The sequence below is a fragment of the Lepisosteus oculatus genome, chromosome 4, assembly GCF_040954835.1.
Source record: "Lepisosteus oculatus isolate fLepOcu1 chromosome 4, fLepOcu1.hap2, whole genome shotgun sequence".
NCBI classification, from domain to species: domain Eukaryota; kingdom Metazoa; phylum Chordata; class Actinopteri; order Semionotiformes; family Lepisosteidae; genus Lepisosteus; species Lepisosteus oculatus.
The window spans coordinates 50,392,616-50,415,285 of NC_090699.1; the positions used below are offsets into that span (position 1 = coordinate 50,392,616).

Sequence of the window (22,670 nt, forward strand, 5' to 3'; positions counted from 1 at the left end):
AGCTGATGCTCGCTCCAGCCCAGAAGCCTGCAAGCCACCGCCGCTGCGATCATGGCTGGGATGGAGCTCGCACCGCTCAGACCCTGGGACGACTTTCTTCCCGGTTCAGATCGCTTTGCAAAACCTGACGTGGGTAACTTAGCAAAATGGAACAACAGAGTCGTCAGCAATTTGCTCTACTATCAGACCAATTACTTTGCAATGGCCATTGTCGTGTTTTTGATCGTTGGGTAAGTAGCCTTTGAAGACTTGGCAACACTTAGTCCGCTGTTAGTCATATTCTCCCCACCCTTTTCCAAAACTGCATTTTTTTCTTCTGTGCACGATTCTTTATGATGCCAGCTGTAATTGAGACGGTTGTTTCACGGCGTTTCTTAATTTAATGTTTATGAACATTTTTAGCGTTCAGTAATTACAGTACTGTACATTAGTGAGCCTGTTAAATTTGTTAACGCGTTCTATTTCTGATTGACAGGTTTGAATGTTAAACCGGATGCGAATTTAGGGCCATGCGACAACTTTAAAATTGTAGTGTTCTGATGCGGAATTCAATGTTGTGCAGCTCGTCCAGAAAAGGACATCCGAGATACTTAAGTTCCTCCAACACCCTGCACCTTGCTCAAAGTTTGCGACGTGCAAACAGAGTTGTTGATGCAATCCATTATACAGAGTGCTGGGGTGTGTGTAATGGTAGTATTGTAATAATTTATATGATGCCTTGTAATAGGCACAGTCGATTTCAGGGGCTGCGCTCAGGAATGCGAGGTCTGAGGCAAAGCAATAGAACTGGAAACGTCGTTTCTAATAACAGTATATTAACAGTGCAACTTGTTCAAAAGTTGCCATTTTCCTAGTTTGACATGCAATTATGTATTAGAGAGATCTGTATACGTGTCAGTGTGTGTAGAAATGTTTTGCTGTCAATGCGGGCATAAAACGTAATAGTACTTTTAACAAATAGACGATGTGTGGGCGTTCCACAATGTACTGTACATGATATTTATCATATGATATTTTTATCATACTTTAACATACAGTTCTGTCTGTCCTTTAACATACAGAACATAGATGTTTTAAGTTTTCGTCCCGTGTGGAACTTGGAATCGCAAGTATCAGTAAAACAGGAGGAAGACGGCACCGTCTCGATAAAAATAGCCAGATGTGGGGGGTTATTTGCTACTGTTAACTGTCGCCCGCCCATTTTATAACCGCTTCTTCCATTTCAGGGTGGCGGGGGCTTCTCTTTAACTTTTCTATAAAAATGAAGTACTTTTTAAAATAATTTTATGATGCTAAACGCTACTATCAACAACACATCTCCGACCTTTTACCTTTATCTTGCCAAACATACTACTGTTAATTCACTGGAAAGAGGGACATACTCCTTAAAGGTAAATATATACAATGCCGTGAAAAAATATCCACAATTTCCTCTATTATTGTATATTTGTCACACTAGATGTTTTCAGATCTTTAGACAAAATCTAATATTTGATCAAGGGAACCTGAGTGAACAAGTAACATTTTTTTTATTATTATTTCATTCATTTAATAAACACAGTTATCCAACACCCATATCCCCTGTGTGAGTAAAAAAGTAAATAATGACTGGTTGCACCACCTTTAGCTGCAATAACTGCAACCAAACACTTCCTATAATTCAATATCAGTCATTCACATTGCTGTGGAGCAATTTTAGCCCACTCTTCCTTACAGAACTGTTTTAATTCAGAAACATTGGTAGGTTTTTTTCAGCATCAACTGTCTGTTTCAGGTCCTGCCACAGCATCTCTATTGGGATTAGGTCTGGACTTTGATGGCCACTCCAAAACTTTAATTTAGTTTCTTTTGAACCATTCTGATGTGGACTTGCTTTTGTATTTGGATCATTGTCTTGTTACATGACCCAACTACACTTCAGCTTCAGTTCACGGACGGATGACTGGACATTCTCCTTAAGAATTTTCTGATACAGAGCCGAATTCACACTTCTCTTTAATTATGGCAAGTCGTCCAGGTCCTGAGGCAGCAAAGCATCCCCACACCATCACACTAGCACCACCATGTTTGACTGTTGGTATGATGTTCGTACTGTGGAATGCTGTGTTTGCTTTATGCCAGACATAGTGGGACCCATGTTGTCCAAAAAGTTCCACTTTTGACTCATCTGCCCATAGAACATTCTCCTAAAAGGCTTGGGGCTCATCCAGGTGCTTCTTGGCAAATGAGAGATGAGCATTTATGTTCTTCTTGGTTAGCAGCGGTTTCTGCCTTGCTACTCTCCCATGAAGCCCATTTTTGCCCATTTTGCCCATTTTTGAATCAGTCTCTTTCTGATTGTGGAGTGTTGAACACTGAACTTAGCTGAGGCAAGAGATGCCTGCAGTTCTTTGGATGTTTTTTTAGGATCCCTTGAGACTTCTTGGATGATTTTATGCTGTGCCCTTGGAGAAGGTTTGGCAGGCTTGCCCTCCTGGGAAGACTCACTACTGTTCCAGGTGTTCTCCATTTGGAGATTATAGCTCTCACTGTGGTTCGGTGAAGTCCCAGAGCCTTAGAAATGGCTTTGTAACCCTTTCCAGACTTTTTTCTGATGTCTTCAGGAATTTCCTTTGATCGTGGCATAATATGCTTATTGAATCTTTGTGCTGGCAACTTGACTCTGATGGTAAGACTCAAAATACAGTAAGTGAGGTTTATACAGTGGCTGTATTCAATCAGCCGACTCTAAATTATCTCTTTAATTGGGTTGATTTAACTAGGGAGCAATTTTTCACACAGTGAAATTTGGTGTTGGATAACATTGTTCATTAAATAAACGAAATAAGTAAAAAAAAATGTGTTATTTGTTCACTCAGGTACCCTTTATCTAATATTAGATTTTGGTTGAAGACCTGAAAACATTCAGTGTAAAAATTTTGCAAACATGGAGAAAATCGGGATACTTTTACACTGCACTGTACGTATGAATTGAAACAACACCAAAACCAAATACCAATATTTAGTGATATAACGCAACACATTATAAATAGTAAAAAATAGCCAAAAAAGGTTGTAGATGCTTTTGAGAATGTACAAGACTGCTCAAGCTTTATCATATCATCTTTACCCTGAAATCAATTATACACACTAATGGAAATGTAGTTCAAAAGAGACATGTAAGAAACCTTAAGTAACAGTAATGTTCAAACCTCACAGCAGTGCTATGTATTTTAAAGCTATTCATTTAATATTTAATCAAATTACACTTAAGTGTTCATAATGTACTGTAATTAGAACATCCATCCATTTTCTAACTGCTTTATCCAATCCAGGATCCTGGTGGAGCCAGAGCCTATCCCTGCAAGCAGCAGGCACAAGACAGGATACACCCTGAACAGGACACCAGTCCCCTACAGGGCACTCGCTGGCACAAGCACACACTTGCACCAGGGCCGGCTTTACCAGAGGCTAATTAACCTACAGTACCAGTATCTTATTGGACTGTGGGAGGAAACTGGAGCACCTAGAGGAAGCCCACATAGGGAGAACATACAAACTCCACAGAGATAGCCTAGCAATCAAACCCCAGCACTCCAAGGCAGCAGTGCTAACTACTGTGCCACTATGCAATAATAATAAATTCCTTAAAGCACTTGTAATGGGGACTCCCCTACAACACCAGTGTGTAGCCCTCACCTGAATGATGCAACGGCAGCCTAAGTACACCAGTACACTCACCACACACCAGCTGTCAGTGGGGAGGAGAGAGCAGAAGCCAATACATAGATGGGGATTATTAGGAGGCCATTTTTTACAGATGTTTTACATCTCATCCGAGATGCCCCTTTTTACAGTAGAGTGTCCCCGTCACTATACTGGGGCATTAGGACCCACACGGACCACAGGGTGAATGCCCCCTACTGGCCTCACTAACACCTCTTCCAGCAGCAACCTTAGCTTTCCCATTGCAGAGAGATATAGCAGCTGGTATAATAAGAACATAAAGTTCACAGATAACAAGAGGCAAGTCTAAATCATTTGGTTTTCAAAAACATGACTTAAAAATGTTACAATTGATAAGTTCTGTGGTCTGTCTGGTCTGTTTGGTAGGTTGTAGCTAATTGATGTGAGGTAGGGATTTGAAGTAGGGTATCACCTTCAGCAACATGGCTGTCCACTGGGTTGATTTTGCCTATGTCTCAGAGGACATTGAATACTTGAATCTAGTCCCCTTATAGTGTCTCTGTTCAGAGCTAAACATATGTAGTTCCTTTAGCCTGGCAGTGTGGTTTGAGCCTGATAATGGACCTTGTTTCTCTTCTCTGGGTGGATAACAGAGCAGCAATATCTTAGTTGTTATTGTGGTGATCAAAATGAAACATGTGTCTTACTGGTACAATGTACAAATTTAATATATCGCCCCTTAATAAAAATGTTTGGCTGAAATGATAAAGATGAAAACAACATGCTGTGCATTCAAGTTTTGTTACTTTTTTGTCCCATACTATAATTGTGCAAGCGTAGAGTAAGTATGGGAAATCACTTTCCACATTGTCCCTTCAAACTTAACTAAGAATTTAAATTTGAAATCCATAAAATATCTTGGTCCCTAAAATATCCACAAAATCCCTAAATATCTAATGTAGTCCTTTACATGAAATCCCTGGTTTCATTTCTACTGTGAAGTACGGTATATACTGTGTTATAGGTTTCGGTGTGGCAGCATTAATCATTACCTTTGTGTTTCAAAACTAAAATTTGGACATCAAGTCATGATGTTCCACCATTTAAAATCTCATACAACAGCCTGGTGACTAAACAGGTGTTGTCCAAAATTCTACATTTATCTTTTTTTGTACTAAATACTGTTCTGTATTGTTCACGCAGTAAGGACATTCTGTACTATACTCGCAGATGTACTGTAAGGCTTTCTCCAGCTTGTTGAGATACAGAGGTGCTGAGTAGTGATGCTGTCATGTCTAGTCGTTGAGCATTCACTTCCAGACACTGGAGATCGCTTGAATGGAGAAAGCAAATGCAGTGTATTTTAAGTGAGTCAGCCTGTACGGTTCAAGCTGTGGCAGTATTGTTTGTTTTTTTTCCAGATTGGAAACTTGGAGTCAGTTTCTCTAAATATAGAATTTGGCAGTGGGGTTGTGATGACACATGGTAGCCACAGGCAGCAGGGGTCCTGTACAGCCTCCAATTATATCAGCTGCTACCGCAGATAAAATAAAATGTGATTACCTTGGAGAAGTAACAGGTGCTGCTATATTTTGGCATCTGTCTGGAGAGATGAACCTTCAAAGCAGAACAAAAGGTCTATGTACATGAAGTCGTTAAAAAATTGGCCACTTCTATGTACATGAAAATGCAGTGATCTTTTGTAGTTGAAGAGTGAGGGGGGGTTTTTTTAGTTTAGGATAGCAAAATAGCAATGCTTGTATATCTGATAGTACTGCGTGTCTGACTTTACTGTAGTGGGGAAATTCATTTTCTAACAATTGTTTAATTACAACAAGGTTCAGAATATCCACAGAAAATACTGTAAAACACACCGTGTGCAAGATGCTTATGTCTGACATTGGTAAATGCCAGCAAGGGAAACTTTGTTTAAAATGTGGTTAAAGCATTATCACCAGGACAGTACTGAGAACAAAAGCTTTGAAAAACTCAGTTGCCTGGAATAAAACATTCCATCCTGATCTGTAGTGTATTAGCAATGTTTGGTCAGCAGATGGAGCTACGAATTAAAAAAAAAAACAGAAGAAAAGAACACCTGCCTTTGTGTCACTGAAAGGGAATGTGGCACTTAGGTGTGTTTAGGCTCTGTTTGTAGGAATGCAGCCTAGTTCATATGTTAAGTTGATTTTCTATAGTTGTTGCTGAGATTGTTGTTTGCTGTGTCTTGTTATACAGATTTCTGAACCCTGTGTCCATGATCCTAGGAGGAGCGGTAGTGGCTTTGGTATTCGTTGGTTCTGTGTGGGCAGCTGATAACAGAGCCGTGATCAAGAACTTCAAGAAGCAGAACCCATCTTTGTTTGTAATTGGCGTACTGGGCGCTAGCTATTTCCTCATATCCCTCTTCGGAGGTGTGATGGTGTTCATTTTCGGCATCACTTTCCCCCTGCTCTGTAAGTTTCTCTCTCCTTATAATTTCCTGGCAAATGAATGCATTTTGATCCACCAAGGTTTTTATATTTTCTTGTTATAACTGCCTACATGGCTTAATCTTCCAGTTCCTCTGATATATATAATTGTTTTTGCTATTGTTCCATAAATATATCATGGAAAAGGTTACATCTGTCATTTAAAGCCTCGAAGGCTTCTATAATATGCACGCAATTCACAGTTTTGATGAAGATTTATCATCCTGGAAGACACAAAGTTGTTTTCCAGAAATTACAGTACCTGTTAGAAAAAGGACAGGCCTTTAACAAATATATCTCTGGACCCAGGGCTGACTGAAGTAATTGATAGTGCCGTTGAACACTAAACCCTGCTACCTCAGCCCCTCCTAAGGTGTTAACCGCATGATAGCAAGCTTTTGTTTACTGGTTGCTAAGGAGGCCGACCTCAACAACACAGAAAAGGCTGTTTCTGCATCAGGCAGAATAACTATAGCCCAGCAGGCTTCTGTACACTTTAAACATGAGTGTTAATGCAAGGGGTATTATATTCCAAAAATATATGGTGCATATGGTATGTATATACATTTTCTAAATGTATGTACAGTCTGAAACTCCTAAAAAAAGTAATGGGTTTTTTTAATTCAGCTTTTAATGTTTCCACCTCTTCAAACATGACCTCACAGTGGAATTCTGCATGTGGAAAATTCTCCTGCCTGATTAAAGCAACTGAAAATCTCTTATTTCAGTGATGTTTGTCCACGCGTCATTGAGACTACGCAACGTGAAGAATAAGCTAGAGAATAAGCTGGAAGGAGCGGGGCTGAAGAAGTCACCGATGGGGGTTATTCTGGACGCTCTGGGGCAACAAGAAGAAAACCTCAACAAAATCACGGATTTCCTGGCCAGCAAAGTGAAAGAGTAAAACCAACCCCTGATATGTTCCAGACAGCACTGCACTGCTTATCTTGTCCCTCTGTCCCCTAACAAAGAGGAAACAGTGCTATGTGGTAGCCTGTGATTACTAGAACAGCCAAATACTCCAAAAAAACTATTTTCCTATAGACTGAAAAACTAAGTAAAAAAACAATGTGCAATCCTTGTATTTTTTTAAGTGGATAAAAACCCACATTCCTCATATCGCCATTTTCCTTAAGTAAAAAGAAGAAAGGGAAAAGGCTTTATTTTGGAAAACAATCCTCTGTATTTTGTGTGCATCTCAGTTTCATATTTTTTTAAGGGAAGCGTTCTCAAAAGCTTACTTGAAGGGAAAATATTAAGATGCATTCAGCATCCTCACTTTCAGGAGACCCACACCAACAGTATCAACTCATGCGCAATAGAAACCAGTCAAGGTTGAATCCTTGTCCTCTAGGTTCTGTTAAGGAAAAGACTAAAAAGATCAGTGAAGGGAAATGCATTAGTGTGAAATAAATCTAAGCAGAAATATTCACAACATGCCTGACTTGTACCTGTTTAATGCACTATTAGAAGTTTTCCTTTATTCGGTAGCTATTTTTAGAATTTTCACAGCTATACGTGCTGTGTATTTCCTGAGTGAGATAAAATTACATTGATGCACTACCTCAGAAGCACCACATTTCCAGCTGGGGCATTTTTCCAAAACAACACTTGTAGTAATACTTTAGTTTAAAACCCTGAAAAAGATTAAACAGCAGCCTTACTGTCTCCGATGATATCTATGTAGTGGGACAAGTATATCACCAAAAGCAGCATTTTCTATTCCTGTTGTTCAATAATTTTTTAATGAGTATATCTTATTCAGGGCTTTCAGGTTTGAATGTTTAAAAGATTGGGGGGGGGGAAGATTCCGTCATACTTGCCCCATCACCAAATAAAAGGTACCAAATCAAATCACAACTAACTCCAAAATATAAAAACACAATTGCTTGAAAAAATGTCGGTTAATCTTTATTTCTCTTTTCTTCACTGAAATGATGGAAGTGTTTGATCAGTGTCTGCAACTTTGCAGTCTTTGTAATTCACTTAACCTAAGGGCTCTGTTTACAGCAGGGATTGGCCAAACCACTGTCAGACAGATAAAGACCTTTTTTTTAAATGTATAATAGCAACTACATATTTAGTTTTAAATGTAGTTCAGGTGGGTAGCTGTGTCAGCATGCGTAGGCTGCAAAGGAAGAAGTAATAGGTTTATTCCATGCTGAAAAAAGAAGAAAGAAAACGCAATGTTTCGGCCATAGAGCCTTCTTCAGGTAGGTGCTCACACCTGAAATGTTGTTTTCTTTCTTCTTTTTTTCACCATGGAATAAACCTATTACTTGTTCCTTTAGTTATAAATGTTTTGTCTCTCACATTTTCATAAACTTTATTGGCTTCAGCTAATGGCATCAGCTAGTCTATTCTATTGTTAGTAGGCAGGTGGGAGGAGGTTTAGTCTTCAGACAAATACCAGAAGAAATCTGATTCCAGTTTATGGGTGGTGCACAATTTCAAATCCCAAACCCCAAGTGAACATGGAAGGTTAGTGATCTAAGGAGGGGATACAAGGCTGTATTTCTCTGTATAGTTTCTAAAAGTTCAGGAGCAGATTATAGTTGTTCATTGTTGGGTACCTTTGTCCTTGTTTTGCACTGTCTGCAACTGCCTCCATTATTAATCTTTTATCATCTTAAGAAAACATATTTTGAAGTACATATTGCTATTATGTTGTTAGGTCAGAGTGGCCAATGTCTAGTTTCCATCACTTCCCTTTTGGAGCTAATGGTGTCATCTCTCAAAAATGATCCATGTACACATGAGTACTATTCACGTTTCTGTTCATACCAAATAAGTAAATGCACCTTATGTAAAAGACACAGGCTTCAATTTGCAGCTATCAAGACACTTTCCTTTCTCGGAAGCACAAATAACAGTATTATGGATGTCAGCCTAATTGTCTTCATATGAAAATTCTCTGGGTATGTCATGTAGCTGTACATCATGCTGCTTTAATGAAGTGAGAAAGCTGAAATAGACAAGAGCATAGTGGTTTGTCAAAGTAAGAAGTTTGAAGTTTGATTTTATGCAATTAATTTCAATTGTTAACTAAATATTAAGGAATGCATTAACTGGAAAGCTATCCATTCATTTTTCCATGCTAATAAAAATTAAAATCATGCCATGTGCTCAAGTTCACTGCTTTTTTTTAAAACAAAATTTTCAACCGCAGATATCAAATTTTCACTGTGTGCGTGGTCTCCAGGTTGTTTTTTACTTTGTAAAAAAAAATCCACCTTTTTTTGCAGGTTTTACAGAGGGATTCAGAAATATTACACAGTTCAGATCTGTTTCAGATGTAGAGGGTTGTGAAGGGAGCTTATTCATGCATCAGCATTTTGTCTTAATGGTACTTGGAAAAGACGCCCCTTAATGATTCATTAAGAGGGACTCTTCCTTTTCTTTGCCAAAATGTAACGGCAAGCACTGTGCTGCCCTTTGAATGAGACACTTAACCGAGGTTGTTTTTGTGCTCTGTGTAACAGATTTATGGATACTTATTTTAGGAAGAATATGTGTATTAGCTACTATGTCTTAATTCCCTATTTGGATCAGTGGGGGAACTCCAAGTCTTTAAGTCTTTATTCCACAGAACAGTACCCAGATATGTTTAGCACCAGTCAAATTTCTGTTTTTGTTTTCTTTAAGTATCCCTGAAGTTTAAGGGGTTTGCATAAAACAGCTGAACATGTTGAGGTCAACAGCTTTGTTAAGTGAAAGACTACTGACTACTACTACCCAGGGACAGAGTTTCAAATTAGCAATACAGAAGCAAGACAGACCTGGAAGTTATACCGTCTTCTAGGAAATTGTGCTACTAGAAGGTGCTGTAAGTCTCTGACACGAACCCATGACGCCAGTTTATATTTCAGGAATTCTTGACCTGCAAAGTGTTTAATGTTTTAACATAGGTTTCTGCTTTACCTATGAAATGTCCTCTCACCCCCCCAAGAAAACTAGGCATTTAAGGAGAGAGAGATTTTATATCATTTTATATCGGATTTCAATCCTTACACTTTACAAAAGGCATTAACATAAAAAATGAAACATTTTCTTATGTTTGCATGAAAGAAACTTGCATGCTAAATTCAATGTTTCATGGAGCATCACTGTTAAGTTCATTGCCTAAGCTTTTGTTAAAAGTGGACACGTTTCTTGCAGTATTTTTCCTTTACTGATTCCTGAAGAATAAGAAGGCAAATTGCACTATCCAAAATGAAAACGTATACATGGATTTGCAGGCAATAATTGTCAAAGTCTTTCAACGGGTTCAGTGCAGATACTGGAAGACCTTTGTTCCCACACTCTTCACCACTGATATAAACAGTAGCTCCTTCAAAAAAGCATGGTTTCTTGTGACTCCAGTTCTTTAGGTAAAGGGACCTATGCAGGAAGAATCCAGAAGGAAACATAATTAATGTGGATTTAAATAGGAGCTTTCTTCAGTCACCATTCTTATCCAAGGTGACTCGGCTATCTGTGAACGCGCAGCATGCAACGTCATGAAAGTCTGTTTTAACACAACCATTCAGAAATCGCTTGGGAAAAATGCAGTTGGAATGTTTTGTTTTGTTAAAGTGATCGAAATGGACTCAACATAAAAAATTAAAATTTGTCAGGAATAAATGCAAAACTTCCTGTTCACTTCTGGCGAATATTTAAAATATTCTCTTATCACTGTTTTTTAACATTTCCTCTATGCATGCTTCTAGGCATACTTTAAAAATGACATTTATTAAAGCGTACCATTTAGTTCAATTTGAAAAGAATCTCGGCACAATTTGAACATTGATTCTGTTACTTGTACATGTATCTGTGATTAAAGCCGCTGAAAGGGTTGGCTTGAGAACACCTAACAATGCCAATATTTCAGAAGTTCCTTTTTATTCTATATATTTCCCTTTTATGCTTTTTATTCACAAAGATGATTAATTCAGCTGCTATACAAAATGATTGGTCATTCACGTCTTTGCTCATCAGTGAACCCCCCCGTAAGCTTACCGGTTTGAGATAAGCCACATTGCTCTGACGAATGTCGTTAAGTAGCTGATCTCGAGGCGTTAGTTCAACCTTCGGGGGCTCCCGTCTCCTGGGGACAGGCTTCAGAGTCTTTATCACATCCTTAAGATTGGCTTTCTCGCTCAGGTCCAGTGCATGGGCTCCATCTCTCCGCTTCGGAGTCTTTTTCAGTTTCACCTCCCGCAGCAGGTTAGCCTGCTGGGTGTTGTGCTGCGTCTGTGGGTTGGACTCACGTCTGCGCTTCATTTGCAGGAGGGGCAGGGGTGCTTGGGGTGGGTCTGGAGACGCACCTGTAGGTGGAGCGGTGGGAAGGTAGCCTCCCAACATCTCCCATAGGCCAGGTGGGATCTCCAAACTGTTCTGAAACAAAGACATCGTCTGCTCCTGCTCTTTCATCTGCTGCTGCCTTTGCTCTTCCATCCTTTTCTGACGCTGCCGGTCGAGATTCCTGGTCAGCAGGTTAGTTACCACCATCCGTGGGCCCGGTAACTCAAAATGATAGCCCATCTTAAGCAAAGTGTTGTTTGCCTTGAGTAGCCTGGACATCTCCATCTCAGCATGGTGACCCAGCATGTGTCTCTGGTTGTGGAACCTTAGCTCAGTCAGCGTTTCATTGAACTGCAAGCACCTCATGATGGCAATTATGCCTTTGCCTGTGATGAAGTTGGATTCAATGTTGAGAGTGGTGATGCTCCTGTTTTCACGCATCATGTTCGCCAAAGCAAAGGCCACATTCTCATCGGCCCCGGTATTGGCTATGCTGAAGGTCACAACGTGCTTGTTCTTTTTCAGCGCATCGACATAATCTAAAAGCATTTCTTTAGGAATGTTTTCAATGTTGTTCAGATTGACGTCTTTGATCTCAGGGCTATTTTTTCGGATCTTCTCCAGGGTTTTTTCCAAATTGGTTTCATTTCCCGAAGGCCTGGCTGTTAGCTTAATGAAATTACCACCGGCCGTCAGCTTGTTTGGGATTTTGAGTTTGGAAATTTTCTTCTCTTCTTTCTCAGGGACTTCATCTGCTGTACCTGTTTCCTCACTGCTCTTCTTCATTGACTTTGTCTCAGGGGCTGAAATCTCTGAATTGGAATGGAGTCCATTGGTTTGCACACTCTTGGATATTTCTGATCTTTTTTCCTTTGTTTTGAAACATTGATCCTCTGTCTTTCTGCCTACCACAGGGCACTCTGATGACCGAGCTGTTGGTTTCTTGCTTTTCATATTTTCCTGAGCTTTATTAGTAACACAGGCAGACGTTTCACCAGGTTTCACTGAACATCTCTGCATGTCTTTGTGAATATCATTAACATCTTCTTCCTTGTCACACACTTTTACATATTCTTTATAGCACTCTATTTCTTTTTTATCTGCTACACCTTCATTGTCATGGTCTTCTCTTGTATTTCTCTGACAATTTAAAAATAGATATAATGATGCAACTAGTAAGCATATCAAGACATCACACAAAATAATGTATTTTCGATATTTTCTTGCAAAAAAATAGTGTGAATGTGTAAGACCTTATATGTGCCGCGTAACAGGTCCAGCTTCTAGCCTGCAAGTATATTTAAAAATATAGACATTTGTGATTTTTATGGCTCATGCAAAAATACATATTTTAACTTAGATTCCACAAGATCATACTTAAATGAACAGGATATTTGGGTGATAAGAGTCTAACAATGCAGTTATTGCTGACTTTTTAGTACAGTATTATACTTTGTCATCCTATGATCACTGTTAACAAAATAGCTCACCTTGCTCGGTAGAAGAGTAGTGGGCACCCTTTCCTCCTCCAGCATTCGGTTTGACTCCTTCTGCCAGTACAAATAATCAACTAGAGACCTGTGGTCAAAGGACCCAGTTGGGGGTTTCTCAGTCTGGTCCTTTTGTCTCATCCCAACTGGTACCTCTTCATCCGGAGCGATAACTTCCATTTCATTCTGAAGCTGTTTCAATTCTTCAGGAGAAAGATTAGCTAGGATCTCATCTTCATCAATTTCTCCTCCGTAGGACTCTTGGTCAGAGTTCTGGTTGCGATCTGACATTGTGAGATCAGCTTGGATTTATGAAAGAGTGGCTAAATAGCTGGAACTCTAGAAAATACAGCAAGAGATTTTTAATTTGGTTTTAATCAAGGTTCAAGTGGGAGAGCAGCGTCCCCCCACTTCTCACTTGTTCTAATTTAAACCTCGAAATGACAGTGGGAGGTATTTATGCCACATGTAGGAGAGCTACTAACATATTCTTTTTTCAGAAGCTTGTGTCAGCTGTACCAGCCTTCTTGATATTTCTGTAGCAGCTGTGACTGTTCAAAGCAGTAATACTGATAGCAGCAGGTGTGCATTTGGAAATCTGGATCAGACTCCAGCCTGTAAAACTCTGCAGACTTCAACTTGCGTTGCTGCAGAGCACAAGCCTTGTAAATGTTCAAATAATCCTGCTGTGTCTCTTTAATAATCCTGAAAATGGTAACCAGTCTGGATCTGCAGAAAATGTCTGAGTGTGACTTGACCAAACACTCGTCAATAACTTGTGTGGGCCATTCATACTTTAATGAGGAGGAAATGAGCTAGAGCTCTCCAAGTGGGTGCGAGAGTCATGCTGCATCCTGGGATGTCCCGTTTACTCCGCAAATCTGCCTGGCTGGTTTCGGAAAAATGACGGAAAAGAAAGGAAAGAACATTCTGACTCACCAGGCCAAAAGCTTCCCTTCTGCATGACTGCCTAGCTCGTCACATCATTCCGGCATCAATATCACATCTTTCCCAAGCCTCTTTTCAGGAGTGCAATTTAACCTTACAAAACAATAATTGTCAGGGCTTCCCCCTGAAAATGGACTTTCATGGGACTGAATAATCCAAATTGAGCTGGTTTAAACATGCCTTGACATTTACTATGCAGTTTCAGAGTTTAAGGTCTGTAAGAAGGACAAAGGGCTGCTATCAGTATTAATGGGTTAATCTAACTGAACACTGGAGATCCATTACATTTACAAATGCACCTTTTCTATGACTCTGTTGCTTCCACTTGGTGGCTAAAATAATCCATTGATAAGAAAATGGGCTGGGCAACACCCCCGGATGAGAAACAGCACTGACACTGCCCACAGGACAGCTGCCACTCTTCCCTGATCTTAGCACTGCAACCCAAAACAATGGTCTGAACTACATTCAATCATGACATCCATGTGCAATATGAGCTAACAACAAACAATGGGGTCATGCACATGAAGGAAAGGAGCAGGGTGATTGAGTTTATGGGGGGAACAAAATTTAAAAAGCTATATTTAAGAAAGCTTCAAATGGCCTTCAGTATATTTTGAGCAAGAGTGAAACACCTAAGCAATAAACATCCCCTCTGGAGAACTCCGGGAGTCCAGCACTCCTGGCTGAAAACTATGTACATGTGTATCTGCAAAAGAGATTTATCTAATATAAGGCAATATAATAATAATAATAATAATTGCTTACACTTATATAGCGCTTTTCTGGACACTCCACTCAAAGCACTTTACAGGTAATGAGGACTCCCCTCCACCACCACCAATGTGCAGCATCCACCTGGATGATGCGACAGCAACCATAGTGCACCAGAACACTCACCACACATCAGCTATCAGTGGGGAGGAGAGCAGAGTAATGAAGCCAATTCATAGAAGGGGATTATTAGGAGGCCATGATTGGTAAGGGCCAATGGGAAATTACACCCCTACTCTTTTCAAGAAACGCCTTGGGATTTTTAATGACCACAGATCAGGACCTCCGTTTTACGTCTCATCCAAAGGACGGTGCCTGTTTACAGTATAGTGTCCCTGTCACTATACTGGGGTATTAGGACCCACATGGACTGCAGGGTGAGTGCCCCCTGCTGGCCCCACTCACACCTCTTCCAGCAGCAACCTTAGTTTTTCCCAGGAGGTCTCCCATCCAGGTACTCACCAGGCTCACACCCGCTTAGCTTCACTGGGTTGCCAGTATTGACTTGCAGAGTGATATGGCTGCTGGCAATATAAGAGTCTCCAGAGAAAGGCAAATGCTTTATCCCCATTTTATGGTACTACAGTGCACAATCTACACTTTCACAGAGCTTACTGTCACTCTTAGCATGCAGATCTGTTCTTAAATTATTTTTAACATTCTAATAAGTTTGAGTTTGATTTAATGTTTAATGTGAGGGAATGTTTCTTGAAAATGGATCCACTAACCAGAAAAGGTTGAAAAACCTGTAATAGATATTTCAGTTTCTCACTCAAAACAGACATTTTAACTAATGCATTCAGTGGGAATCTTCATTTGACTGTTCTTACTTGTCAAGAGTCCACCCAAATTACCAGAGACTGCTTTGAGGATTGTTGACAAATATAGGTGACATAATTTATTTGGTTGGGGTTTAAAGCCATCAATGCTTTCGTTCTAAATTATTTTCTAATGAAATTAAAGATTACCTACATTACCACCACAAACACATGGAAATGGATACAATCTCTCTTGTATACACAGCATTATTGATAAGGCTAAAACAGTACTTCAAGTCACTTATGTATGTTTGAAAAAAACCCAATTAAAGAGAACATCGCCAAACTGACAGTTCCTTCTAACAGAAAGCAGGTATAGCACTTTGACACACTGAGCATGTTGCAACAAGAGTGAAGGTAGATCAGCTAAATTTGTAAGAACGGAAAATAACTGAGGGAATGTTTTTTTTAAATGTCAATTTATGATCATGTGCATTTCTGGGACATACAACAATGAGGATTTCATTTCATACTTTTTTTATTGACATCCTGTTCAAAAACAGGTCATATATAACAGGTAAAAGTAGACAAAGTGTTTAAAAGAATGCTGTACAAATATGCAAAAGAATAAATTAATGGCATATTCTTTTGAAGATCCATTTTTTAATTCAAATGCAGGTTTTATTAAAACAACCAAGAACCAGCTTACCAAATTAGATGGCTTACTATATATTACATGCTTTGTAAACCACATAATAAAAATGCTCACAAATAAAGAAAACCAAATACAATCTATATACGTTATTGACAATTACGTACACATTCCTTCTCTTGGGAGGAAGTAGAGCACCTGTCCATGGAGTCCAGCATGGAATGCAATAACTGCTTAAAAAAACAGGCCTAGTGTTGTTTCATTACTGTTTAAGCTAAGGAACTAGGATATCCAGTTGAAGTTCAAAGAAAGAATACTTTCTTCAAAATAAAGAGGTAGGATAGCCCTCATGAGCAAAATAATCTGGAAAAAAAGGCTTGGATTGCAGTTGCAAAGGGATTTCTTTCAGAAGGTGTTACCTGGTGATATTTATTGCCAGGTAAGTATTATAATTATATATATATGATAATATTTAATATTTATTGCGAATACCGAGTGGGGAAGGCTCAATGTTTTGCTTCAGCAAAACACACCACGTTTTCTTGGATATAATTTTAAAAATACTGGTATTTAGCTCTATGGCTTTTGTAATAATGCAAAAATCTTGCAACTTGTTGAAATCTTGTGTGCATCAGACAAACAAAAAAGGATGCAAATGTTTATTTTTGCAAAAATATGGTTTTAAAAAATATTGTACAATGCATCCATTCAGTGGAAAACTGAGGTAACCATTCATGTTGTGCACTTTAATACACAAAAGTTTTAAAAACTCATATGTAGTCAGAGTACACATTAAAACTGGTAACTGCCAAAATAAAATAATCCCAATTCACCTCAGTAGCTGTATAAAATTACATCAGCATTTCAGTTCTAATAAAAGTTCCTTTAGTTCTTATAACCAAAAGATCGGTACAAAATATCCTAAAACTTAATTTCCAGTTAGAGTCAATCCTTCATTTCAACAGGGTCCTGAATTTTTTTTAGTACCTATTGTAAGAAAAGCTCCTTCAGGATTCCAGTACGCTTGACTGACAAGGAAGTTATCATTCCTTATTTTCTATAGTTATTTTGTTGCTGTTCACAGCACATTTACTACAACATAATGACAGTATCTTTGGAGTGCTCTTCTGTACTTAAACCAAGTGCCATTGATACACAAGTCCAAAGCAAGCTTTTCTCGGGCCAATGTCTTACTGGACATCTGCATAAGATATGCTTGTGCAAGAATTTTGTAAGATATCTTTGCAGAGCTTTCTCATTTCACAGGTAGACCTCCCATCTCTTGGAATACTTTTTTGGAAATCCTTGTTGGAAAATAAAGTCATCCAAGGCACATGAAGTTTCATCCAACATGATCACAAAACAGTTCCTTGCTGGTGACTAAACTATTGTTCCAGGCTTGGAATCCTCGTGCCAGTACAACATCTGGTCTTCAGGATCTAAGCTGTTTTCCATTTGGCTGCTCATGGCGTTTTCCATTTGGTTCACATCTATGTAGGATCTGAAAAACAGCACTGAAGAGTCAATCACAACAAGATCATCCCATCTCCTTGTAAGGCAGGAGAGAGAGCATGCATGCCTTTTTCAACATAAGAACACTCCTTTCCTCAAATTTAACCATATGTTGCAATAACTAAAAAAATGTCAGCCTCTTGGATGAAAAGGTGTTGAACACACAATGAAATATGCAGCACATTTCACACAATAGAACAGCCAAGTTAAAACATGTTATCATAAAAGCTTGACGGTTGCTTAACCGTTTTGTGCAGTGTTCTGTGCAACACAAGGTTAAATTTACATACTAAAAAAGATGCAGTACACACTTTTGCATTGCGAAAAGCCAAGCACTTCGTCCAATCAAATATGCAGGGGTCACATTTTTTCCTCACGATAAAAATGCCCAGCATTTAAAAAAAAATAACACTTGCTTAGAAAGCAATCCCACCACCATTTTTTTAAACTGAAAGCAATTCAAGCCAAAGCATTTTTTTTTTGTTGTAGAATCACTGTTCATTTTGCTGTTTTGGCTCACCCTTTGTGTATGTAGTCTTATTGATTAGTTGTTAATTCTCTTCTGTAGTACAACTGGAAGCAACAGGACCAAACATCCCTACTGATCCTGGAGCACACATCATCATCTTATCATATCTCCTTGACATATACACAGCGGGATATCTGCACGCAAGAAGTTTACAATTATGTTTGACAGTGAGTAAAATACCATAAGGTATTGCTTTGTACAAAGCACACAAAAGAAATGTGACCTCTGAATGTTTCCTTGGAAATAGTAGTGGAATATTTAGGTCTTATAATATAGACCTAAAAAAACGTGCAGTTACAGTTCATTTTCTGGGAGAAAAACATTATAGTTCCTACTTACCACACCTATTCACTTCAGAAGGCAACCCATGGTTAAAAAAAACAGTCCAGAAAATCACACACACAAACACCCCCCCCCCCTACACACCATATGATGTTACTTACTACTGGTGGTTAAACTTAACATGAGAGTATTTAATAATGGTCTCATTTCTGCAGATGTGCTGCCGCTCAAGGACAGAAACCTGGGACTCTGTCTGATAGCATGCGGAGGAGGAAGAGAGGAATGACAGGGTGGAAGAGGAAGAGGGGCTAACTGGACCACAGACAAAGGAACAGCACTGCTGTCGCTCAGCACCATAAGAGCCAGCTGAGTAGAGGCAGGATCTAGAGCTATAAGAAAAGGGGCATTAAAGAAAACATCATAAGAAGCAGCCTGAACACATTTCATATGCTACATAAACAAATAGGTTCCACTTCAGCCTTTTATTAAAGCTGATGTAAAAAGAGTTGATTGGATTATAATTCAATACAGGGCACAGAAAGTGCAGTGGAATCCAGAACACTGGAGATACTTCATGTGTCCCTCATAGCAGGCTGTTTTTTTTTTTTAAGAAAGCTGATATGGATTGATGTTTGGGTGATGAAATGTTGCGGTCGCCCAGAGTTGGCATAGGAAATAGATCTCAGTGGTCATAGATCTAAAGGTCTGAGTTACTTTAAACCAGTGTTTCTCAACCCTACCCATCCCATAGTACACTTCCAGAAACGACAATCTAGATGTGTATCACACTTTCCTCCACACAATCACATCACAGGCCTGAGCGTGTTTTTAATATTATGATTAAACTTTATTTCAATGTTTAATTTGACTTTGCCTAGAAGTTGACTTATCCTGACAGGAACTGATGACAGTGAAACCCAGAGCTTTTGGTCAGTCTCTCTCAGATATTTTTGTCTTGTATGCCTGTCAAACTTGAACACCTAAACTCAACATCACACACGTTTCCCATGTAAACAGTTTTCTGTCTCACATGTGTACACAGAACGAGCAGCTTGACGCTTTGGTTACTCCACAAAACCTGTTATATAAAAACAGTTTAATCTTTTTTATTTTTCTCAGATGGGAATTCCCCAAAATGAAAAGTCCAAACATCTCTGCAGTACACAGGTTGAGAAACGGTGCTTTAAAGTAGTTCCAGAAAAGGGTGGAAAATTACAAAGTGGTTAAAAGGCTTCAAGGATTAGAACGAGGTTCTCTTTCTGAATTTACATCAAGAACAGCAGTGTCTGTGCTCATTCCTCACCTGTTGTGGGTCGGGGTGGGGGTGCAGGCAGTGCTGTAAGAGCTGGGGTACGGCTGACGATCAGAAAACAGGGCATCACTCTCAGTGAGGCCTACTGCCAGGTGACTGCGCCAGTTTGCTGAGCTGGCAGCCGAAGAAACTGCGATAAAAAACACATTTTACAATGGGGTAAAATCAAACAGCGGAACATTGGTTTAAAACATTCAGGCTTCAGAAATATGCACTTTAAAAGGTGCTGCTATTAATCTTCCACTGAAAACAAATCTCATTTAACTTTGCTTGTTAAGGCAAGCATAGCCTTTAGGCAGTTAAAAATGAAAAGGTACAGCACTGCAATGCAAGAGAATGTAATAGCTTTCCCTTATAATGACTATAAATGGTAGACGGTCTTTACCTGAAGAATATGATGGCGCCCTACTGGTGTGGCAGAAAGGAACATGCATAGTGGGGTAGCCTAGACTTTGCTGTGATCCTCTGTCATAGTCGTAGCCTGCCAGCAGGCTGCGTCCCTGGTCCCTGTGCCCAGTGTTACGGTGGTACCAACCACGGAGGTGCTCGGCCACCAGTGCCTTCTGGATGTTTTTAGTTATTTGTTCGTTTTTAGCACCTGGTCTGCTCCTGGGAGGTCTGAAGGTTGCGTAGGGGTTTTGGGAGAGGCTGTCCGTCTCGTCCTCAAAGTAACGGCACTGTCTTTCGTGTCCACAATAGTTCGACATGCGGTACGAGGGATTCACGTTGTAATGACCCTCGGATTCGTTCTCGTACATGTAGGGTCCGTTGGAGTAGGGGTCAGGGTCGGTATAAGCTGGGTAGCCCGTGACATAGTAGGCGGTGGAAGTCGGATGCGGTCGGGCTGGGTACCCGCAATACCTGGAGTCATTCTGGGCAAGATTGGGCATGCTCCCTGTGTTTGCATAGATGGGCTTCTTGTGCCGCCGCCGGTCCCTGGTGCGAGAGTCCACTGTGCGGTACTGCGGGTGTGGCTGGCTGTTTGTGCCGTACTCCACACTGGACTGGCTGGTGTACGACGACCCATCGTCCAGGACCTCGGTGCTGTTGCTCCTCTTGGCCGGTGAGAGAGGAAATATCGTCTTTTCCGGCTCGGCATCTGAAAGGAGGAGCGTCTGAGATTCCAAGCTCCCACTGCGTTGCCTAAAGTGCTGGGGTGTCCCTTCAGACCTGAAAAGGGAACAAAAAACAGGACTGACTGCTTTGTCTTCCACATACCTATCCGGCTAACTGCAAATGGAAGTATTTCAGGTAGCTCTGAGAATACTATTTTTATACTAGTTCACTTTGTGAAACTTATTAACAGAAAATAACTGACTTTGTTGTGACTTTTCAATACTGCTGAGCCACATTTTCTTGAGATTAAAACCTTTTTGTTGTCTTCTTGGATGAGAATGTGGACTGCATTTCACAGGTGTAAGTGCCATACTTCCAGAACCCTTTCTGCCACTACCCGTCCTATTTAAACTTGGAAATCGGTGTGTTGGAGCTGCTCACCTGAGCTGACTGCTGCTGTAGGCATTGCGTGTCATGACTGGTGTTGGTGGCATGCTCCTCGCGTCACGAGGCTGCCTTGCTGGAATTTTGTAAGGGCTGCTGTGTGTCGATAAGGCTTCTCTGTGATCATAAGATAGGGAGTCCTGAATGATGTCACTGTAATTCAACCTGCAAACGATACAACAAATACAGGCTATTTACACACTGACAGGCCATTTTCTTACAGGCAACACTAATCAGCAAACAAAAGACAAAAACAGATGTTTATAAGGTAGTTTTTCTTGTAAGATGCATTTTAAGCGTGCTGCTGTTATAACATCTTTCTGTCTCACGCTTTTCATCCACAATTGCTTTGACTTGTACAAAGTCTGGGGAGGCCCAATGTGAAATATAGCCAGGTTAAAAAGGCCAGTGCCCCTACTCACGCAGTGCCATGAGATTAATGCATACTCTTCTCAAAGTTATACTGATTTCACCTGAAAATAAACATGGCAGATAGTATTTTAGATATTCAATTCCTGGAATAAAACATTTATACAGCTATTTGGAACCTGTCCTGATGCAGATATGCAGAAAAGATGTATTATTAAGTAAACAGAACATTAAATGCAAAAGATTAACTTGCAGAATTTGAGATTAAACACATTATTGTGTTCTCAAATGAAATCAAGGCTTTTTTAATAATGTTAAAAAACATTACTATTAAGTCTCAAGTCAGACATTCTCAAACCATTTTCAGGAACATTTTTTAAAACACCTAAAAAGCAGGTGTATGTTTTTCTTTTGCTGTGCAGAAGTCAGACAACTGGCACTAAGGTGGTGTGCCATTCCTTATAGGCTCATACTGAGCACTGTTTTTACAGCGCTAAAAAAAAAAAAAAGATTCCCATCTAACTAAACAGTGTTTTTATTCTCCCTGAAAGAAATTGTGATATCTCAGGAGGTGCCTGAACCACGAAAAGGGTCTTGCCTGGTGGTGCCTTTGTCATGGTGTTGGTCACTGGAGGATGCTCTTCCCTCAGGCTCATATTCGATCCCCAGAGACTGAGGGGGACTGGGCCGGGGTGAGTACTGAACAGAGCATGACCGGGCTCTCTGAGCCCCAGCAGAATCATCTGGCATAAAACAAAGCAGAACACTTTCAGAAAATTCTGTCCTAAAGACTGGAGGTACAGGCACCAATACTGATAGGTGTCTCTGCGCACTTCCTAGATCGATATGTTACTCCTCATAATCATTCATCCTTAATCAAATCTGAGGGTCAAGGAAAACAAAGTTTTTTGGCTTGTCATCTTTATTCACTGTCTGAAGTTTCAATGTTCTGTGCACACGTCTTGATTTTAAGGATGTACAGTAGTAGGTGTTGGCTGGATATGATTTCAGGAATGTAAGCAGTACAGGCTAGTGCAGGGGATGTCTCTGGATTTTATGACACTGCAAGTCTTTGCTCCAGCAAAAAACTTAGTTTTCAACACCAAGGTTAATGGAGCAATTCAGGA

At 39.9% G+C, this 22,670-nt stretch overlaps 3 protein-coding genes across 7 annotated transcripts in view; 1 reads left to right on the forward strand and 2 right to left on the reverse strand.

The window, feature by feature from the left end:
- arl6ip5a (ADP-ribosylation factor-like 6 interacting protein 5a) lies at nucleotides 1-9,251 on the forward strand. The gene is made up of 3 exons (XM_006630617.3): nucleotides 1-230; nucleotides 5,902-6,119; nucleotides 6,863-9,251. The coding sequence occupies exons 1-3, from the start codon at nucleotides 52-54 to the stop codon at nucleotides 7,036-7,038; spliced, it is 573 nt and encodes a 190-aa protein (XP_006630680.2). The 5' UTR covers nucleotides 1-51; the 3' UTR covers nucleotides 7,039-9,251.
- Nucleotides 9,252-10,094: 843 nt separating this feature from the next.
- Nucleotides 10,095-13,369, reverse strand: lmod3 (leiomodin 3 (fetal)). Its single transcript, XM_015347109.2, has 3 exons — nucleotides 12,908-13,369; nucleotides 11,133-12,557; nucleotides 10,095-10,514 (listed from the first exon to the last, which is right to left on the reverse strand). The coding sequence occupies exons 1-3, from the start codon at nucleotides 13,196-13,198 to the stop codon at nucleotides 10,467-10,469; spliced, it is 1,764 nt and encodes a 587-aa protein (XP_015202595.2). The 5' UTR covers nucleotides 13,199-13,369; the 3' UTR covers nucleotides 10,095-10,466.
- A 2,538-nt stretch (nucleotides 13,370-15,907) lies between these two features.
- The window catches only part of frmd4ba (FERM domain containing 4Ba), a 65,816-nt gene continuing 59,053 nt past the window's right edge, over nucleotides 15,908-22,670 (reverse strand). Inside the window, exons 19-24 of one of the 5 annotated variants that reach the window (XM_069189355.1) lie at nucleotides 22,142-22,286; nucleotides 21,172-21,339; nucleotides 20,060-20,844; nucleotides 19,666-19,804; nucleotides 18,524-18,751; nucleotides 17,452-17,540 (exon numbers count right to left, since the gene is read on the reverse strand). In XM_069189355.1, the coding sequence (XP_069045456.1) occupies nucleotide 17,540; nucleotides 18,524-18,751; nucleotides 19,666-19,804; nucleotides 20,060-20,844; nucleotides 21,172-21,339; nucleotides 22,142-22,286 (1,466 nt within the window). In that variant the 3' untranslated portion in view covers nucleotides 17,452-17,539. Of the gene's footprint in view, nucleotides 18,752-19,665; nucleotides 19,805-20,059; nucleotides 20,845-21,171; nucleotides 21,340-22,141; nucleotides 22,287-22,670 lie in introns of all 5 variants that reach the window. The other 4 variants (XM_015347269.2, XM_015347268.2, XM_069189356.1 and 1 more) reach the window with 4 other exon arrangements.

Coding starts and splice junctions, on each gene's coding strand:
- arl6ip5a (XM_006630617.3), top strand. CDS start 52: ATGGCTGGGATGGAGCTCGCACCGCTCAGACCCTGGGACGACTTTCTT. Junction 231..5,901: donor GTCGTGTTTTTGATCGTTGG/GTAAGTAGCCTT, acceptor CTTGTTATACAG/ATTTCTGAACCCTGTGTCCA. Junction 6,120..6,862: donor CATCACTTTCCCCCTGCTCT/GTAAGTTTCTCT, acceptor CTCTTATTTCAG/TGATGTTTGTCCACGCGTCA.
- lmod3 (XM_015347109.2), bottom strand. CDS start 13,198: ATGTCAGATCGCAACCAGAACTCTGACCAAGAGTCCTACGGAGGAGAA. Junction 12,558..12,907: donor CTACTCTTCTACCGAGCAAG/GTGAGCTATTTT, acceptor TTAAATTGTCAG/AGAAATACAAGAGAAGACCA. Junction 10,515..11,132: donor ATGTGGCTTATCTCAAACCG/GTAAGCTTACGG, acceptor CTTCCTGCATAG/GTCCCTTTACCTAAAGAACT.